The sequence below is a fragment of the Zonotrichia albicollis genome, chromosome 6, assembly GCF_047830755.1.
Source record: "Zonotrichia albicollis isolate bZonAlb1 chromosome 6, bZonAlb1.hap1, whole genome shotgun sequence".
Classification (NCBI taxonomy): Eukaryota; Metazoa; Chordata; class Aves; order Passeriformes; family Passerellidae; genus Zonotrichia; species Zonotrichia albicollis.
The window spans coordinates 29,476,405-29,494,014 of NC_133824.1; the positions used below are offsets into that span (position 1 = coordinate 29,476,405).

The following is a 17,610-nucleotide window of genomic DNA, read 5'->3' on the forward strand; positions in this document are numbered from 1 at the left end:
TTATCTACATGTACGCTATGAAGTTAGGTATTGTTTGAACATTGTGATTCATAGGAATCATTATATAATGTATGTTGAAGATGTGGAACCAAAACTGCTATTTAAAGGATGTTACTTGTATAACATTCCTGAGTTTCTCACCTTTTTCTTTAATTTTCCAATGCAGATAACAATACCCAGACCTTCAGTGGCATCCACACAGTCTGCTTCAGAGAGCTTTCACTATGGCCACCAGCTGGAGAGAAGAGAGCAGGATGGTCAATCTGTGGAACATACCATGGAACTTTCCTCTCCAAAGGAAAGTTTGCCAGGTTTGGCTGGGACAGAGGATGCACTTCCAGCTAGTGCGAACAGACCAGATTTGGTACTTAATATTAACCAAGAGGTGCTTGACAGGGGAGGACTTGTCAAAGAATCTGTCCCGGATTGTGACCAAACGGACCTACCTGAACACAATGGGATACAGGAAGAGAAAGAGCTTGGAAATATTCCTGTGGAGGAGGCTGAGGTTTCTGAGGATGCCATTGAAATGCTTAGCAAAGAACAGAATTCTTCTTTGCCAGGAAACTCAAAATCTGCAGAGGAGGAACCTCTAACAAATACTGAAGCAGCTCAAGAATCAAAGTCAAGGCCTATCTGTTTGGTGCCAAATCAAGATGAGGTTCTGAAGTCAATAGCACCTAAAACATCAGAATTGTCTCCCTCAAGACTTAATAATGCACATGTTAATAGACAGGGAAGCAAAATAGCAACCATTCAGGAAAATGGTTTTCATTCTGATAAGGAGGAAGTCCATAGCCAAGACCTGAAATGCCACCAAGTGGCTCTTACTACTATTTTGCAGCAGGAGAATAAAAAAGAGAAAAATGCTCCCAGAAATGGAGAGTTATTCCATTGCATTTCAGAAAATGAGAATTCTTATAGATCTAAGAAGGACTCTGTTAAATCTTCTTTTGTATTCAGGCAGAGTCGAATCCCAGTTTTAGCACAAGAGATAGACTCAATGTCAGATTCCTCTTCTGTTTCTGCAAAGGAAAAGCTTCTTCTAAAAAAGGCCCATCAGACAGACTTGGTCAAATTACTTATGGAAAAGAGACAGCTCAAATCTTTCCTTGGTGACCTCTCAAGTGCCTCTGATAAGTCACTGGAGGAAAAAATGGCTGCTGCTCCAGTACCATTTTCTGAGGATGATGTCTTAGCTTCGTTTTCTAAATTGACATTGGACTCTCATTTCAGCAAGCAGAATGAAGATAGCTCTCTATCTCCAAGCAGCCCTCAGTCCAGAAAAAGCAAGATTCCAAGACCAGTGTCTTGGGCAACCTCTGATCAAGTTACCAGTTCAAGTTCAGCTCAGTTCTTTCCTCGGCCACCACCAGGAAAACCGCCTACTAGACCTGGGGTAGAAGCTAGGTAATGCAGAGAAAATAGAAATAGATTTTCAGGTTGAAATAGATTTTCAGGAGCTAGACTACAGTTACTGTGCAGGATGTAATGCTGTAGAAGTTCCACCCTCCAACCAATTGAAAAACAAATGCTGGGCTTCAATTCGGTGAGGAACCTTATAATGTTGGAGAATGAATGAGGAGAAGCTGATACACAAAATGAGCCTGGTTCACTGTTAAAACTAATACATTGATAAATGTGCATTCAATTTTTTGAAACGTGACAATCTATAACTAAATTTTTACACATTTTTTTAAAGTGGGGTTCCTTTTCCAGAACTGCTGGTTATTTAAAAACCCATAGAAATTTTTAGGAGCTCTTGTATTCAGCTCCCTTGAAAATTAATCTGTTCTTAATGTAGACATTGTAAATATTTGGAGATTCCAGCCATCACCATTAAGTCAATTAATGCTCAGATCATGTCTAAGTAAACCAACTAATTAAAGTAGGGCAGAGTGAATTTTAGAATACCTCCCATTTGCCACATCTATATGCAGACAACCACAATTTAGGTTTTTCTGTCTACATTCCCAAGATAAGGATATTTTTGATACAGTAGTGCAAAATCCTTTCAAGGAAGCTGCAGTGGGCCTTGTCATCCCTTAAAATTGTGTATGGGAGTGCACTGATGGTGTGCAGGAATGGATGTACCCCTCTGAAATGGCAATAAGCACTGCTCTTCAGTGCACTTCTTCCAACACCACCAGGAAATTCCTGTTATCCTGTAAACACTGAGGCTATTTGTGGGAGTGAGTTTATATAAATACAAATACTATGTTGAGCTGAACAACACAGAAGCCAAAGCCTAGATCCAAATACCTCTACCTAACAGGAAAGTTGAGGTCCACATACCTGTTCAGCAATGCAACCGCCTCCTTAGTTTCTAGTGATATGGAGTTTCTATTTGAATTTTAGTGAATAGATGGAAAAAGAAATAATCTTTCTTCGTTTCTTCTCAAGGTTGCGCAGATACAGAGTCCTAGGCAGTAGCAGCTCGGACTCAGATCTTATCTCTCGTCTGGCTCAAATCCTGCAGAATGGATCTCAAAGACCAAGGAGTTCTACCCAGTGTAAGAGTCCAGGATCACCTCATAGTCCAAAAACGCCACCCAAGAGCCCTGTCATCCCCCGCCGCAGTCCCAGTGCCTCCCCTAGGAGCTCTTCTTTACCCCGTACTGCCAGTTCTTCTCCGTCCCGGGCTGGGAGATCCCATCATGATCAGAGGAGTTCATCCCCACATTTTGGGAGGAGTAAATCACCTCCTAGCCATTCAGGCTCTTCATCTTCTAGGAGGTCCTGCCAACAAGAGCACTGCTGCAACAAAACGAGCAAGAATGGTCTGAAAGGATCTGGCAGTTCTTTCCACCATTCCCCAAACACTAAGACTTCCACAGGAAAGAGCAAATCAACTACTAAGCTTAGCAGATAGGAACTGAGTCTTGACAGGTATAAAATCTCCTCCTAAATCTGATGCATGTTGTGTCTGTGTACTGTGTATTTAAAAAAATAATCAAAAAAAAGTATATTAAAAAAAGGTGTTGAATCTGCACATTTTAAAGAAAGTAGCCATTGTAAACTATTCATGAGAAAGCATTCTATGTAAATAAGCGGCCAGGCTTTGCCTTAGAGCAGGCAGCAAGCAGATCCACAAAATGGGAAGTAGAGGCCAGGGTAAGAATGGCTGGGTAGTCAAAGAGGTGCAATGTGTTTAGAGTGAAAAAGTATCTTGAAGGTGAGTGTTTTAAAATGGTATTAATCTTGATCTGTTTAGTTTCCCTAGTTAGAAGATTTGGCCTAATTATTTAACGCCTTGCGTAATCGAGGGGTATGTAAGAAAGCCTGAAACAGGCATTCCCAAAATGATGTCACTACTTGGGAGATAAGTACTGCTCAAGCATTTCTTTGCAGTTTTAAAAAAGCACACACTTTAGAAGATGATATTTCTGCCTTATAAATTTCTTCCATTTTGAGCTGCACTCACCTCTGAGTCACTGAGTGCTTATTTTGTCCCCTATTATGGCACAGATTTCTTACCTTAGTATCATATACCTTACCCCTTCTTGACACTGATGAAATTTAAAAAAATCAATATTTGACAAGATGTTTTTGTACCAATATTATTTAGAGATTTTCTTAGCAGTAATTAGGATCCAAGAAGCTGATTCTCAGTTCTATATCATACAGTTTTTTGGGAGTCATAGTGGGGTTTTTCAAACCACATTTGATAGGATTTGGAAAAGCATTATCTCCTGGGAAATAAGAGAAAGGAGTAGATGTATGCCCTTCACTGTATGTTGTAGATTTACAGGAAAATGCAATATAAGTTAGAAATTAAGAACCTTTCTTGACCCCCTTAATTCAAATGAAAAAAGAACCTTTGTTATTGCTGGCTTTTATTTTCCATTATTTATGGATCACTTAAACCACAGATCTTGCAATGCAGAGATGATTACCAATCAAGTTTTGGGTTTTTGGTCATTTGTTTTTTAAAATTATGAAAGATGAAACAGAGATGAGGAAATTGTCTACTTTATGAATGTGATAGGTTAGGGGTGATGGAAGTACACTTAACACCCTTAGAAAATCTGGATAAGAATATTAATCATTAAAGCAAAATATACGGAAAGAAATCTGAGATATTTTCAGATTGGATTATTGTAATTCAGTTTCCCAAATGTGTTTTTGATGGAGCAGCTTTCTCAGTAAAGTCCATGGTGTTTAGTTCCTCCAGTTTTATTAGGCAGTTACTCAGTAACATCTTGTGCTCTGCAGGAACCCTGTAGGGAATGAAAGGTGTGGCACCTTTTGCTGTGTTCAGAAAAGCATAGTGGATCAGAATAGGGACAGACAAGAACACAAGCCTGAGAAAGATGCAGCCAGCTCTCCTCCCTAATGATTCCTGTTGTGGGGACTCTGGATGCATAGGACACTTGTCAATTACTGATCTGCTTGCTGTAGTCATATGCCTCTCCAGCCAGCATCTGTGTTTTTTTATTTAACCTCTGCCAAATGAATATTTTTGGATTTAAAAGGGAATATTTTGTCTCTGAGCTAACACATTCTAATGCTGCATTAAAGCTGCCCTAGAGCTGCACTGAATTTCACTTGCTTTGTCAGACTATGTTGATTTTTTCCTTTTCTTATTATGTATATTTTTTCCCATATGTAATGTAGCACAGTGTGGAACCTTAATTTCATTCAGGTTTCAAGCACTACAGATGAATGCAATAGGTAGGGTATACCTGCTTTTTCTGAAGAAACTGTACCATTGCAAAGTCCTATTCCTTTGTATTATAATGTATAATAGGTGCTATACCAATAATTGCATGTCCTCATGGTAAATTATATAATATAAATATTTATATATACATATATGTATATGCTTATATAAACTCATTCTTTCTCATTTTTCATTTGTAATTTATGGACCACAAATAGTACAGTTCCCTTTCTGTTAGCTCTTGTATACTTACCTCTTCTATTCTCCCCTGCACCCCTGCCAAAAAAATCTGGAATGCACAAATTCTAATAGCCTTTATACCTTGGTACAAAATTGAAGGACTGCTGATTTCTCAACCAGCCAATGTTTTGTGTTGCAGCTTTGTTTTTTTTATTTTTTATTTCTAATTTCATGTGCACATTTGCATATGGAACAAGAACAAAGACTCAAAAGGTGTTTTTATTTTTTATTACAAATAGGTCTTGCTCATTTTTATTTCATTATGTGAGTTCTAAATTGTGAATACTTGTCATTTAGGAACAGTGACAGTCTATGAATACCTAATGGTTGAATGTGACAACAAAAAATTCCATCTTTTCCTTCCTGTTTTCTACATGTTTCCTTATGGTATACTATAAAAAAGAATTTGGTCACATTGTGATGTTTTTGTCCTGGGCACTTGCTGGAATGATTTGTTAAGGTGGTGTGGCAGCATATGATTATTTTTCCTTATTTCTGAAAAGCGTTTATTATCATCATGTAAGTTTATTCCTATGTTACATTGTCAGTTTTCATAAGTACTAACTTTATGCATCCTTGCCTGAAAATGCTGAAGTTGAGGTGTTTATATTTTCTCTCTAGTGTAACAGGATCCAGAAATGGTAACTGCTTTACAGGTGAGAAAGCGCATAACACCTCTGTTACGTTGTCTTCAAAGTACAGGCTTGTCCATTGTTAGACATTACTATGTAAAATAAACCAATGCTGTAGAAATTCACTCGTACTTGAACTACTTGCCAATGTAAAAATAGTAAACTATGCCAAAAAGAAAAAGAGAAATCAGTCATTATTGGTGACACAGGCTTCTTTTGGTGAGGAAAAGGTAGAAGGACTGTATAGCCCCAGTTGCTTTTTTTGCTGTAGATTTAACAGGATCTAAGGAGAAAATAAGAAGATGTGAATGGAGGAGCAATTGTGAATAACTTAGCTTGAACTAGCTGCTCTTCTTGAGTTTTTTGTTGCTTGATACCCTTCTCCCAAAAGTTTACAGAAATGCTTACTGTAGTCTAACATAGCAATCAGTTAATGTTATTAAGTAATGGTCAATTGATTAACTCATACATTAATGTTAGCTTAATATTTCTAGAGGGCCTATATAATCATTAAGGACTCTGTAAGCCTCAGTATTTGAATGTGGATATGGCTCTGCAGAAAACCACCAATGTACATGTGTGTGACCCTTGTGCAGAGTGTGTGTGAATAGTTTATGGCAGGTTATCTGCAACACATTTTCAGGGACGGGGAAGATTTTTCTCCATTGTACAAAATGGCTGCCGTTACTCTGCATAGCACACAGCAGTTCATTTAGGAATATTAGCTGGGAAATAATAAAATTCAAGGAGCTGTTGCTTTGTCTTTTCCCTTTCTTTGGTGAGCAGTGCAATGGGGCCATGACATGTAGCAGGTGCAAATGCTGCATGCTCATTTCCTCTTTATGGTGTATTCTGTGTTGTGGCCAGCACTTTGGAGCATTTTTTAGAGAAACTGAGGCATGAAGCCTTTAAACTAAAATAGAACTTGAAATCACCAAACATTTCACACAGACTTTTGTGCTACAATAATGCATGGTAAAATCGATCTAAGTTACAATCTCAAAAATCAATATTAATTAACCTCTTTATTAATTACAAATGCCAATTACTACTTAGGTAAAACCCTGTTAGAGTAATAGAAAGTGTGATACGGTAGAGCAACGTTGGCAAGTTATATGATGCTACGCACCTATCTACTGCTTGAGCAGGATCAATAAGCGTAGAAAATGTCACTGCTCAAAGGCAGGAGCAAGATGAGGTCTTAACTGCTAGTTACATGTAATTATACAGGAGGCAAAGCCCTGCAGAGTGACACAAGGCATTCATTACAGCCACCAGCCACATCCTGTCTTGGGAAATCTGGACATATTCTTACCTTGAAGTCTGCATGTTTGAGATCAAGCTTTCTTGCATACCTCACTAAACAGTCTTGATGTATAACAAAGGATTTGGTCCTATATATTTAAAAATAGCTTGAAATATTTTTCATCTAAAAAAGACTTGCTGGAGCTCTATCATCTACAATTTGTAGTATTATGGTAATAACTATTGCTGGGAAAACACACAATTTTGATTTTATATATATATATATAAATACACATTTGTACCTAAGTGTATCTTCATATACACTTATATAGATACTGTATATTATATAGAAATATATACATACATACGTACATATGTGTGTATATACATATAGATAGGAAGAGTCTCAGCTATTCCATCCTGTTCACTGGAATTCATTTGCCGGAGTGAGCCAAGGCCTGTTTTGCTTTGATTTACTCTGGTCTCCTTTTCATCTACTGCAATGTCCCTATGCCCTAATTCTGATTTTGTGTCTTTTTCATATTACAAGGTCTCATCCTATAGTCCTACTTGGGTAAAACTCCTGTAAGTCCTTCTTATTGCAGTAATACTTATGCAATGGTTGACTGTAATGCTTCTAAATTTTTTTTCTTTTTCTCTTTGATGAGAATGTAGATAAAGCCAGATTTACAGTAGTCTTTTTCCTGTAAACAGATTTTTTCTGTAATGAATTGTACATTTTTATGGAACACTTAGAGGCACAAATTCTGGTAAGAAGAATGTAATTATTCCAATTTCTTAAAAGGGTCTAATGGAAAATGAATTATATGTGCCTCCAGTTTTTATATATATCTTAAATTAGAGATTAGTCTTCTGGAAATGAATAGGAGAAAAAAAGAGAGCTCAAAGTCAAACTCTTTCTCATGACAGGCCTATAATACATGGATTTTTTTCATGCAGGACTGATGCTGTGAGGGGACAACAGCCATGTCTGTCTTGTCATTCTCAGTGAGTCAGGGTCTGCTTAGGTTAACACTAAGCTTCCTGTGGTGCATTCTCTGTATGCTTTTCCACTTCTAGGAATGGTCAGAGAACACTTAGCTGGATAAAGGCCTTGACTTTTATCCATGAGTCCTCTCTTCAGCTGGTGAAAACTTTGGCTGCTTGTTGGATGGTGAACATGGCAGTGCTAGGTTAGGAGTTGAATTTGGATCTTGGCAGTGTTTTCCAACCTTGATGGTTCTATGATTCCTCTTTCTGAAATTTATAGAACAGGACATAATATTTTTATTCAACTTCTTTTAGCTAATCAAGTAGGCAGTGAACAACTGATTGGGTTTGTTTGCTGTTTTGCTTTTGGCTCAAATGTCTTTGGTTGTAATTAGTACCATTTTTGGTTACCAGAAATGCTCGTAAAAGAAGTGAGGTTCAGTGTTTTGACTATATGCAATACACAGGCATAGGTCATACATTTTTTAGCTAATCAAATTGCATAAACATGCACATCACATAAGAATACCTCACCTGTCTGCTTGAAGCCAGTGTTCCTTTTCCCTACACATAATATTTGTGAAAGAGAAATTATATAAAATCAGCTTGGATTATATAATAATTATCAGGAATTATCTTATGATATTGTCAAATGCCAAAAAGATTTTATCACTCATTTTCATATGGTTTAAATAATCAGGCTTTTAAATATATATCTTTAAGGAGGGGGTTTTGTTTGGTTGGGTTTTTTAAGGAAAAATGTACAGGAGTCCATTGTTTCAAAGACTGATGTATTAACTTTGCAATGACTCTTGCCATCCAGGTTTGAACAAGTTGGGCTGATTTTACTCTCCATTGATGGTAACACATTCTCTCTCAACAATGATAATGACAGGTCCAAATGCTATGCTCCTGTTTCTCTTCTACATTAAGAGCTTGGACCCGTGGGAGTTCTTGCTGTTCTTGTGCAGGTGCAACTTCATTAAAATCAGTATAGGGTCCTGTTTTGTTGAGGCTCTTTCCCCTGATTAGGAACTGAAAACATAAACTCACTCTATGAATATCAAATTTGCTGTTGCTGTATTTTAAATTGGAAAGTACTGATTTTCTTCTTGTTGTTATTATTATTACATGATATGACATGCCTCTGGATCTCTCCTTTTCTGTCAGAATTACTGTTGAGAGCCAGCTTTGGCCAAGAGTACAATGTGGTTTCTTTTAAAACAGTGTCCCAAGTGGGCTACTCATGTGAGGCCCTCATCATCCACAAGTGTCTGTGGGAATTCAGCTGGAATTAATTTGATGTTTGTTTTGAGATCACTTGATCTTTGACCTTTTATGTAAAGGGCCTATGGTAACAGCAGAACAACTTGCTCCAAAAGATGCATTGTAATTAATTTTTTCTGCCTGGCTTCAAATCCTTTTAAACCAGTATCTGCTGCATGGCAGGCATGGTCATAAAGGTTTGATGCAAAGTGAAGTAGGATTTTTTTGACAATTTCACATATTTTTCTTCTGACTGGAGATCTGGATTTGTTCCCAAGCAGCCTTCTCTGCATCCTCTTTACTTTCATTGGCTAGGAAGCAAGATTGAAAATTCTTCCCCAGCTTTTAACTTTCTTTTTTATAGAGTCAGCCCAGACTCAAGCTGCAGTGCTTGTGTTAACAGATGCCAATTTTCAAATGCTTTCCTATGAACATCCAAACTACTAAATTAAGGAAATCACCAGCAATGCCTTCAGACAAGTACTGACTTTTTGAAGTGGCCAACCAATGGCTGCTAATCTAAAAATCCCTGGGCAATACCACAAAGAATTAAATCTATGTATTAATTAAAAATACAATGTTGTAAACCCCATAAGAAATCAAGTACTCAATAGTAAAGTCTGCAGTGTGATTAAATTAAGTGGAAAGTAGTTCTGAGATTGTTTTTTACCATTGAGGAAGACAATGTTGAGTCCTTCAAATTCTCTTACTCAGTAATTGCAATTCTCTTCCCCTCCTTAGAAATCCTCTAAGCCATTCTTTTCATTTAAGTTTGCTCAGGCACCCAAGAGCATAAAGAGTTAATGCCCTTGTAATGGTCATTTGTACATAAAGTTGTAATTATTTATTTTCTCATTTGTACCATATCAAGGCTTTGTACAATGTTTAAGTTTTGTTTTCAAATTATTTTATATTTTATTTTTATAAACTGGTTCTAAATAAAATATTCATTCAGCATGCAAAACTTCAGTTCTTGATTGTGTTTGTATAATGATTCATTAACTTATAAAGCTTTAGCTGAAATATTTTTCAGTGTTTTTTATTACTGTAACCCTGTAATTTAAATGGATAAAGTGCTTCAGTAGTGATTTTTTTTCTCTGTTTCAAAAAAGTAAAAAACAAGTGTGTGTTGGTACTACTACAGCATGAATCAAGTGTTCATATTGCAAATTGAAATGATTGGATCAATGGAAGTTTAACTGATTTAGTAGGTTCGTGTGCTGTATATTAATAACTACAGAAAAATCCAAATAGGCCACCTCAAAAACCTGACTTTCTATTTGTTCTTATCCCTTCCGTTTGTGTTCATCTAAACAATAACTGATTGGCACAGCCAGATCAGGTCAATTTTAGTAACAATAGGATGGTCCTGAAAAGCCAGCTGCTGATGGCATTTTTCCCTTCAAAATTGTATTTTTTTATTTAGTCAGAGGTCACTATAATTGACCTTTTTTGGGGATAATCAGTTGTCTGGATGTAGTCACTAAGCTTTTACAGTCTCTTGAGGGGACTTGTCTCCCTCTGTATAATAAACTTAAGCAGCAGATAGCAGAGAAATGAATGAATGGAAGTTGTTACTGAATCTGAGTGCTATGGGGCAAATGCAGTGTTAAGCTACCAGTTGCTCTAGTTTTCTCCAAGACCCTTTTATCTTTCTAGTAACATTAAGCATAAGTAGAGTGTAAAATCATCACAATTTATATTTGTGGTTTGTGCCTGAATGTCTTAGTCCTATGCTACCAGAAAATAGTCTGCACTTTGCACAGCAGGACAAGTTTTTTAGGGAAGTCCAGAAGAATTTGAGAAAATTCCCTGGATCCCTTTCTCAGTATTACCACTGTTATGCCATGCATTTGGGAAAATTTAAAGCCAGCTTTGCTTTTGTTCAAATAATTAGCAGTATTTTCATTAAGCTTCATGACCAGGTCATTAGCTCTTGTCATTTACATAAATAGCCTGGATAGCTTCACAGGAAACAAACTGGGAATTCATTAACTCAGTAACAGTCCAAGAAAATTATTTCACCTTCTGTTAAGAGCAGCCAGAAAGTTAATGGCATGGCTTCTGGATGGTGCATGTGATCACAGAAAGGGTGTGTAAAGAAATAGCAACCAACTGTATTAATTTGAAGATGAGAATAACAATTTTGCCCACTCTGTAGTGATGAGAGGTAGCTCAGTTTCCTTCTCTATTTAAAAGATGTAAATCTAGAATGTGTCAGAAGTGGAAGAGTGACTTTGATCTGGCTCCAGTATATTTTAGCAGTTCAACTGAAACACAGGGAAAGAAGCAAGATCAGAACAAACATTGATGTGAGGTCTGGTTGTTCTCTGACCATCACAGTGTCACACAAGCATTGCCTGGCTTGTCTTCATTCATACAGGAGATCCAATCTGCCCCTTCTGCTCCCAGGATCTTGCTGCACTTCTCTACTTGCACTGTAGCTGCCTCTCATGTAAATCAGCACTGGAACACCAGAAAGCGGACACAAGTCACCTCTCCCAAGAAGTATGTGAAATTCAAGAATTAACAGTTGCAAAAAGAATTGAAACATCAAGAGAGAGACAGGTTAGAACTGCCAGTTGCAACCTGGACAAGCTCAAACTGCTGCCCAGAAGTACCAGGTAGATCGCGTTTCCAAATCTACCTGGAATACCATGGTAGCATGAATTACCTTCTGTGTCCATGAAAACAAAATACAGAAAATCCTGCTCAAAAGAGCCCATCTGTACTGATGGAGGAGAAATAATGCTTCCAACAAGTTAATTTGAAAAGCTTTTAACATAAAAACAAAAATCCATAGAAGGATTCTTTGCCGTTCTTAAACTCAGCAATTTCTTAATACCTGTCACCCACACTATCTTCTTTTGTTAAGGGAAACCTGGAAAAAAGAACTTTCTCTTCTTCAAGGCATTAATCCCAAAGAACATTGTGCTGTACACATATATATTTTATTTTTGTGAGATTTTTTCACATTTTACTCCATCCGTGATTCTGAAGGGAAACAATTGCTAACTGGTTACCCTGTTTTCACATTTTAGTAGGCAGCAGTGGCTGGTTTCTGAAATGCAGATGAGTTAATTCAGTACACCAAAATGGTGGACATGAACATTTTCATACGGTGCTGTTCAGTCGAAGCTGACTGCAAAAGTGGCATACCTTATGCTATGATTACATATGCTTCTAGGAGAGGGGCAGTTTCATTGTGATTCTCTATGTTATTTGTATTTGCTAAATTTCTGCAGCAGGAATGCTTGTGCAAACTGACTGTAACACTACAAGCAACCAGTCATTGCTATAGGCCAAATTTATCTGCAGAATCTTTTTAAATGTTGGTGATAAATGCTTAAGAAGAGCACCTGTATGACTTTTCAAGTCACTGGACAACATTTCAGGTGAGTGTTTTTGTTTGACCTCTGGTACAGCTGCCAGATACAAGAACATTGCACCTCTGCTACTTCTGAACTGTGCAAAGTAGAGTGGCTCGAATATGTAAGCCTGAAACACAAAATAGTGCCAGTGACAACAGTTTTCCCTATCTAAATACGAAATGGCAATTCTTCTTTTTGGCATGAAGATAAAATGATTTTTGCTTGTTTCAGAGTTGACATCAAGTTACATTTCGCTCCAACTCGTCCTCATCTTTCTTCTTCCTTGGATACTTAGTTATGAGAAAGGAAATGATAATCCAAGCTTTCTAAACTATGCCTGGAATGAAGTGAGCCCCTGCCTCCTGTAATTTAACAGCAAATCTGACTTCCATTTCATGTAAAAAAATACAAAGCTTTTTGTTCTCTGTATTTCAAACACTGTGGTATTGATTCAATTTCTTAAAAAATCAGATGAAGATACAGCCTACATATAACCTGTATGTCAGAAACAGGCATCACTCATCCATTCCTCATTCTTCTGTATTTCTCTATTTTAAACATGCGACTGGTTAAAAAAAGAGACTACCCTGCTTGTGCAGTAAAACACAATGTCTCTGAAGAGAGGGTGCATTTGACAAGCCAGGAATGAACAACAGCCAAGTGGAACAATGCTGTATGCCTTCTGAGGAATACACTAATGAATGCCAGTGAATGCTCAGTGCTAAACCATTCCTAGAATAAGCAGGTATCTTAAACTCCTTCTGTGATGCCTTGCACAGCTCAGACTTCTGAACCTCAACAACAACAACAACCAAGCAAACACCCCCAACAAAACTACTAGAAAAGAGAAGTACTTAAAAACTTCTGAGGCTTGTTTAATCCAAGAACCAACTAACTTCTGTAAGTTAGCTCCTGGTGGTAGTAACCATAATGCTACTTTTTTACCCCACTCTCATGCCTTTTATTTTTCACAAGGTGACATTAAACAAAGGATGATACAGACAAAAGTCTTACTCAAAATAATTTTTTTTTTTTAAGAGAATAAGAGGATAAAGAAAAGAGAAGAAATTTATTAGCCAACTGCAACAGAGTTAACTGGAGGCTGGTAATTAGTGTTTAATGCCACCTATAGTAAAATGTTTCCCACTGGGAAAAACACGGGAGGCAAGTCCACTTCGCTCCTTTGAAGTCACAGGCCGGAGCAGAACATACATCAGCACCCAACAACACAGTCATTTTACATCTATTCAAGTTTTTACACATCTGCAAAGCAGAAATAGTAGCAGCCATTTGGATGTTCTTTCTTAATGGTTCTCAGGGGGGGCCTAGGAAACTCAGAAGGACCTGGTTCTTGTGACATGGAGCTGGAGCTGCAGCTGCTGCTTCTGCTGCTGCTTCCAGCCACCTGTGCTCTAGCTCTGTCCTTAGCAGGGGAGAGCTGGGGGGATCCTGGGCTCAGGTACCCAGCTGTGGTCTGAGTAGATGCAGTGGCATGTGTGGTTGGGCCAGTGTTGTTTTTCACATAGACGTTCTTGATAGCAACAAGCGTACGTGCCATGATGCTGATGCTGTTACTCAGATCTTGCATGCCTTGCTGCAGCAGCCGAAGATTGTGGTTGACACTGTCAAAGCCAGACTGGATCACCTGTATTTGGGTCTGCTGAATCTGCAGTAGGTCCTCTTCAGTCATTTCATTTTGGTCTGCCTGGCACCTGCCTTTTGTTTTGGCTTTTACTTTCCCAGAGGAACCACCACCTGATGTCCCCAGAAAAGGCAGCTGTTCTTGACTAGGTGGAACCACTACCATGTCCCCAGAGCTTTCTTCTGGCTCCACCACCTTCACTACTATTTCTTCTTTGAGGTTCATCTGCTCAAGACTGGATTGATGAGATGGGCCAGGACTGCCATTAAACCCTAGAAGAGGTGGAGGGAAGAAAAGCAAAGGAAAGCCCATAAGAAACTTCATAACCTCAGTGGTGACATATTTTCACGTCCACTAAGCACTAAAATCAGTCCTTGAAACAAGACTCTCAAAATATGCTATCATTGATGGTTTTAGAATACAAATTACTTCGAGAGGTGGTAAAAAACCACAAATACACATTCACCAGTTAACCATGTCTCTGCATACTACAGCTCCCTTACTACCACAGAAGCCAAGCTTTAGGATCCCAGAGACAAAGTTCACTGCAAGCTCATTTCATGCCATATCGTGCATGCAGTAAACAGTTATCATTGCTCAGAGCTCAGCATTGCTGAAACACTGGATTGCAAGAATCCCCTGATATTCCAGCATGCTAGGACAATATCGCTGGCATGTATGAAGTTATGTGCTCGCAGCACTTTGTACTGGCTGGACCTGCGTGCTGCCATTTGCAAGAATAATAAGGGCAATAGTGAAGATCGGTGGCCGGGTCTATCGCCTCATGGATGGGCAGCATCTCCTACGAAACGCTGTTTTTACTCTTGGTGCTGTTCTTAGACACTTCTGTGACCTAGAGCACGAAGCCTCACAGTTCTGTGTGCGCGCGTATACGTTTTGCCTTTCCAAGGATCCGAACCAGCGCTTTCCTGCGGGGTCGGTGCCCGCGGCCCCTGCGCGCACGCAGCGGGCGGGCAGCGCCGCTCCCCGCGCACCGGGGCTCCCGCGGCTGCGCTGGGGGACGCCGGGCGGGCGGAGGGTCCGTGGCGGCGCCGCGGGGGTCGCTCCCGCACTCACCAATGTCCCCCACGACGGCGCCGGGCAGCTCCAGCGTGTCGATGCCGCCCACGATGGGCACGGCCTCGGCGGGCAGCAGGGAGCCGTAGGGGCGGCGCTGGCGGCGGGCGGGCGGCGCGGCGGCGGGCGGCAGCTCCTCGGGGGCCAGGAGGAGGCCGAGGGCGGGGGGCGCCGGCGGCCCGCAGCCCTGCGAAAGGCGGCACAGCTTGCTGCGGTCGCGGCGCTTCAGGTCCCGCCAGCGCTTCTTCAGGTCCTCCACGTCGCGGGGGCAGGCGGCCACCGGGTTCACCTTGTGCCGGATCAGCTCCCACACCTTCCGCTTCTGGCCCGCGGAGGCGCGGCCGGGTCCCGCCGCGAACAGCAACTGCTCGTGCTTCAGCACCTGCTCGATCAGCACCTCCGTCTCCGCCTCGTTGAAGTTCGCCTTGCGCCGTTTGGGGGAGTCCTCGGCCATCCTCCGCCGGGGGTGTCGGCGGGCGGGCGGGCGGACGAGGAACCGCGGGGAGGGGTGGACGCCGCTGCTCTTCTCTGCGCCCCGACCCGCGGGTGCCGCCGCCGCTAGGCCGGGCCCCGAGCCCTGCTGGGGAAGGAAATACCGCGCATGAGAGGAAAAGACGCGCACGGACCGGCGCAGGCGCCCCGTGCCCCGCGTGTTGACATGGGGAGGGGGCGCGGCCCCCGCCCGCCTCCCCGGCGGGAATCCCCGCTCGGCGCCGCCCCCGCGGGAAGGGGGAACACGGCGGGCCCACCCCCGGCGCGGGTTGTGCGCGTGCTCGGCGGGAGCGGGGCCGGGAATGGCGGCGGTTTTGGAGCTGCTGCTGCAGGAGGAGGTGCCGGTCAGCGCCGTGGTGCGGTGGCTCCGGCACGGCCCCGGCCACCGCACGGCTGAGGTAACGCGCGCTAGGTCGTCCGCCCACAGCGCCCTGGCTCCGGCGGGACCGGGCCCGCAGCCGCGCCACTCCCCCAGCACCCTCCGCTGCCGCGGGCCGGGGCCGTGCGGGAAAGTTTGCCCGCCCCGCACTGCTGTGAGGGGTGAAGCCCGCGTGGGTCAGCCCGGGGCCCCGTCAGGTGCCGTTCCCGGCCGAGCGTCTGTCGAGCCGCCAGCGGCACCGCCCCCGGCGCGGGCGGGCTCCGGGCACGGCGGCGGGAAGGCGAGGCCGCCGGCGAGAGCTGCGCCGGGAGCTGCCTGGCGGGCGTGTGAAACCCGCTGGAATGCGCGGCGCGGAGCCCGCCGGAGCTCAGCGCCGCCGGCGCCGGGCGGTCTCGGGCGGGCCGTGGCGCCGCGCGGCTCCGGGGCGGGAGCGGGGAGGCCCCGCGGGCACGGGAAGCGCCGGGAGCCCGGGGCGCCGTGTGCTAGCGCAGAGCCAGCGGGACCGGGGGTGGTCCCGCACAGCTGGTGTCCTGAGGGAACGCGGTGACACTTCCCGCATCTCTGTAGGGGAAGGCAGCGGTGAAAGCAGGACGAGGCGGTCAGCACCCGGGGCTTGGTGGTGGCTCTCTGCAGGCGCCAGCGCGCCTCCCGGCTGGATGTTCCTCCCGCCTGGACCTTGAGGAGGATCTTTGCGGGCTGGTAGAGGGTGGTTATTGGCTGAGTTTTGTAACGAATGATTTGGGTTCTTGTGGAAATAAAAACTTTTGTAACTGTAGATGGACTAGGAGTGCTTATGTTTCCCATAGAGAATGACACAGAGAAACAATTGGTATTTAAAACTTCTTCTACCTGATCCCCTCGCATAGTGCTACCTGGTGTTAAAATCAAAACTCAATGGTGTCACCCCCATGAGTTAGTTGGGTATTGCCATCATCCTAAATGTGTGGGAAGAATGGACCAGCACTTTTATGTTGTGTGGTATTTCTTCAGCTGTGACTTGCAGAAGCAAACCTGTGGACATTATGAAGTTTGAGATCCTGGCAGCTCAGCTAGCGCTGTGTGGGTGAGGGGTGGGGAGGTCAAAAAGTTTGCCTTTGCAATGGAATTTCTTGCTGCCTTTTGCTGTTGGGAGCAGTGCAGTTACTTCAGCATGAGAAAGCAAGTGAGAGGTTTGCAGCTGGCAGCTGTTGACAGGTTGCTCTCACCCAGTTGTGGGGGAGCCAAACCTCCGTTAACTTGGACAGAGAAAGATGAGTGAAAATAGGTTGTGCTCTGAAAAGTTGGAGAAACTGCCCAACCGTATGCATAGCATAGACTGTAATCATCTTTGTGCCCCTGTGCTAATTCCAGGGGAAGGAAATGCTAGGCCATGTCTTGCTCTAGCTCTCATGGCAGTTTTGGGCTGGACATGGTCTTCTGACACCTCATGGGGGTTGTATTCTGAACTGTGCTTTTTCACTGGTTGTTGGCTGCTTGGCTTGTTATCTGGGCTGTGTCAGAATTTCACACTTCTCCAAGGAGCTGAATTGGTCTCACACTTTAAAGTATGAATTTTAGTATAGGTGTTGAAGATTGTGTGAGTCCAGTTACAGACAGGCATGTTAATTTTACTT

General features: G+C 42.4%; 3 protein-coding genes across 5 annotated transcripts in view; 2 read left to right on the plus strand and 1 right to left on the minus strand.

Annotated features, from left to right (window-relative positions):
• The window catches only part of TTBK2 (tau tubulin kinase 2), an 82,279-nt gene extending 72,279 nt beyond the window's left edge, over positions 1-10,000 (plus strand). For all 3 annotated transcript variants that reach the window (XM_014267483.3, XM_005479989.4, XM_026793996.2), the window contains 2 exons: positions 167-1,410; positions 2,404-10,000. In XM_014267483.3, coding sequence (XP_014122958.1) covers positions 167-1,410; positions 2,404-2,872 — 1,713 coding nt within the window. In that variant the 3' untranslated portion in view covers positions 2,873-10,000. The remainder of the gene's footprint in view (positions 1-166; positions 1,411-2,403) is intronic.
• Positions 8,186-15,732, minus strand: LOC102071041 (uncharacterized). Its single transcript, XM_005479991.4, has 2 exons — positions 15,127-15,732; positions 8,186-14,321 (listed from the first exon to the last, which is right to left on the minus strand). Exons 1-2 carry the CDS (start codon positions 15,578-15,580, stop codon positions 13,663-13,665), a joined length of 1,113 nt encoding a protein of 370 aa, XP_005480048.2. The 5' UTR covers positions 15,581-15,732; the 3' UTR covers positions 8,186-13,662.
• Positions 15,717-17,610, plus strand: part of CDAN1 (codanin 1) — a 33,533-nt gene continuing 31,639 nt past the window's right edge. Inside the window, exon 1 of the mRNA XM_005479990.4 lies at positions 15,717-16,016. Coding sequence (XP_005480047.2) covers positions 15,921-16,016 — 96 coding nt within the window. The 5' untranslated portion in view covers positions 15,717-15,920. The remainder of the gene's footprint in view (positions 16,017-17,610) is intronic.

Bases quoted from the DNA above. Each gene is read 5' to 3' on its own strand.
- LOC102071041 (XM_005479991.4), bottom strand. From the start codon at position 15,580: ATGGCCGAGGACTCCCCCAAACGGCGCAAGGCGAACTTCAACGAGGCG. The intron at 14,322-15,126 runs GTGAGTGCGGGA...CACCTCTTCTAG, and splicing joins CGCCGTCGTGGGGGACATTG to GGTTTAATGGCAGTCCTGGC.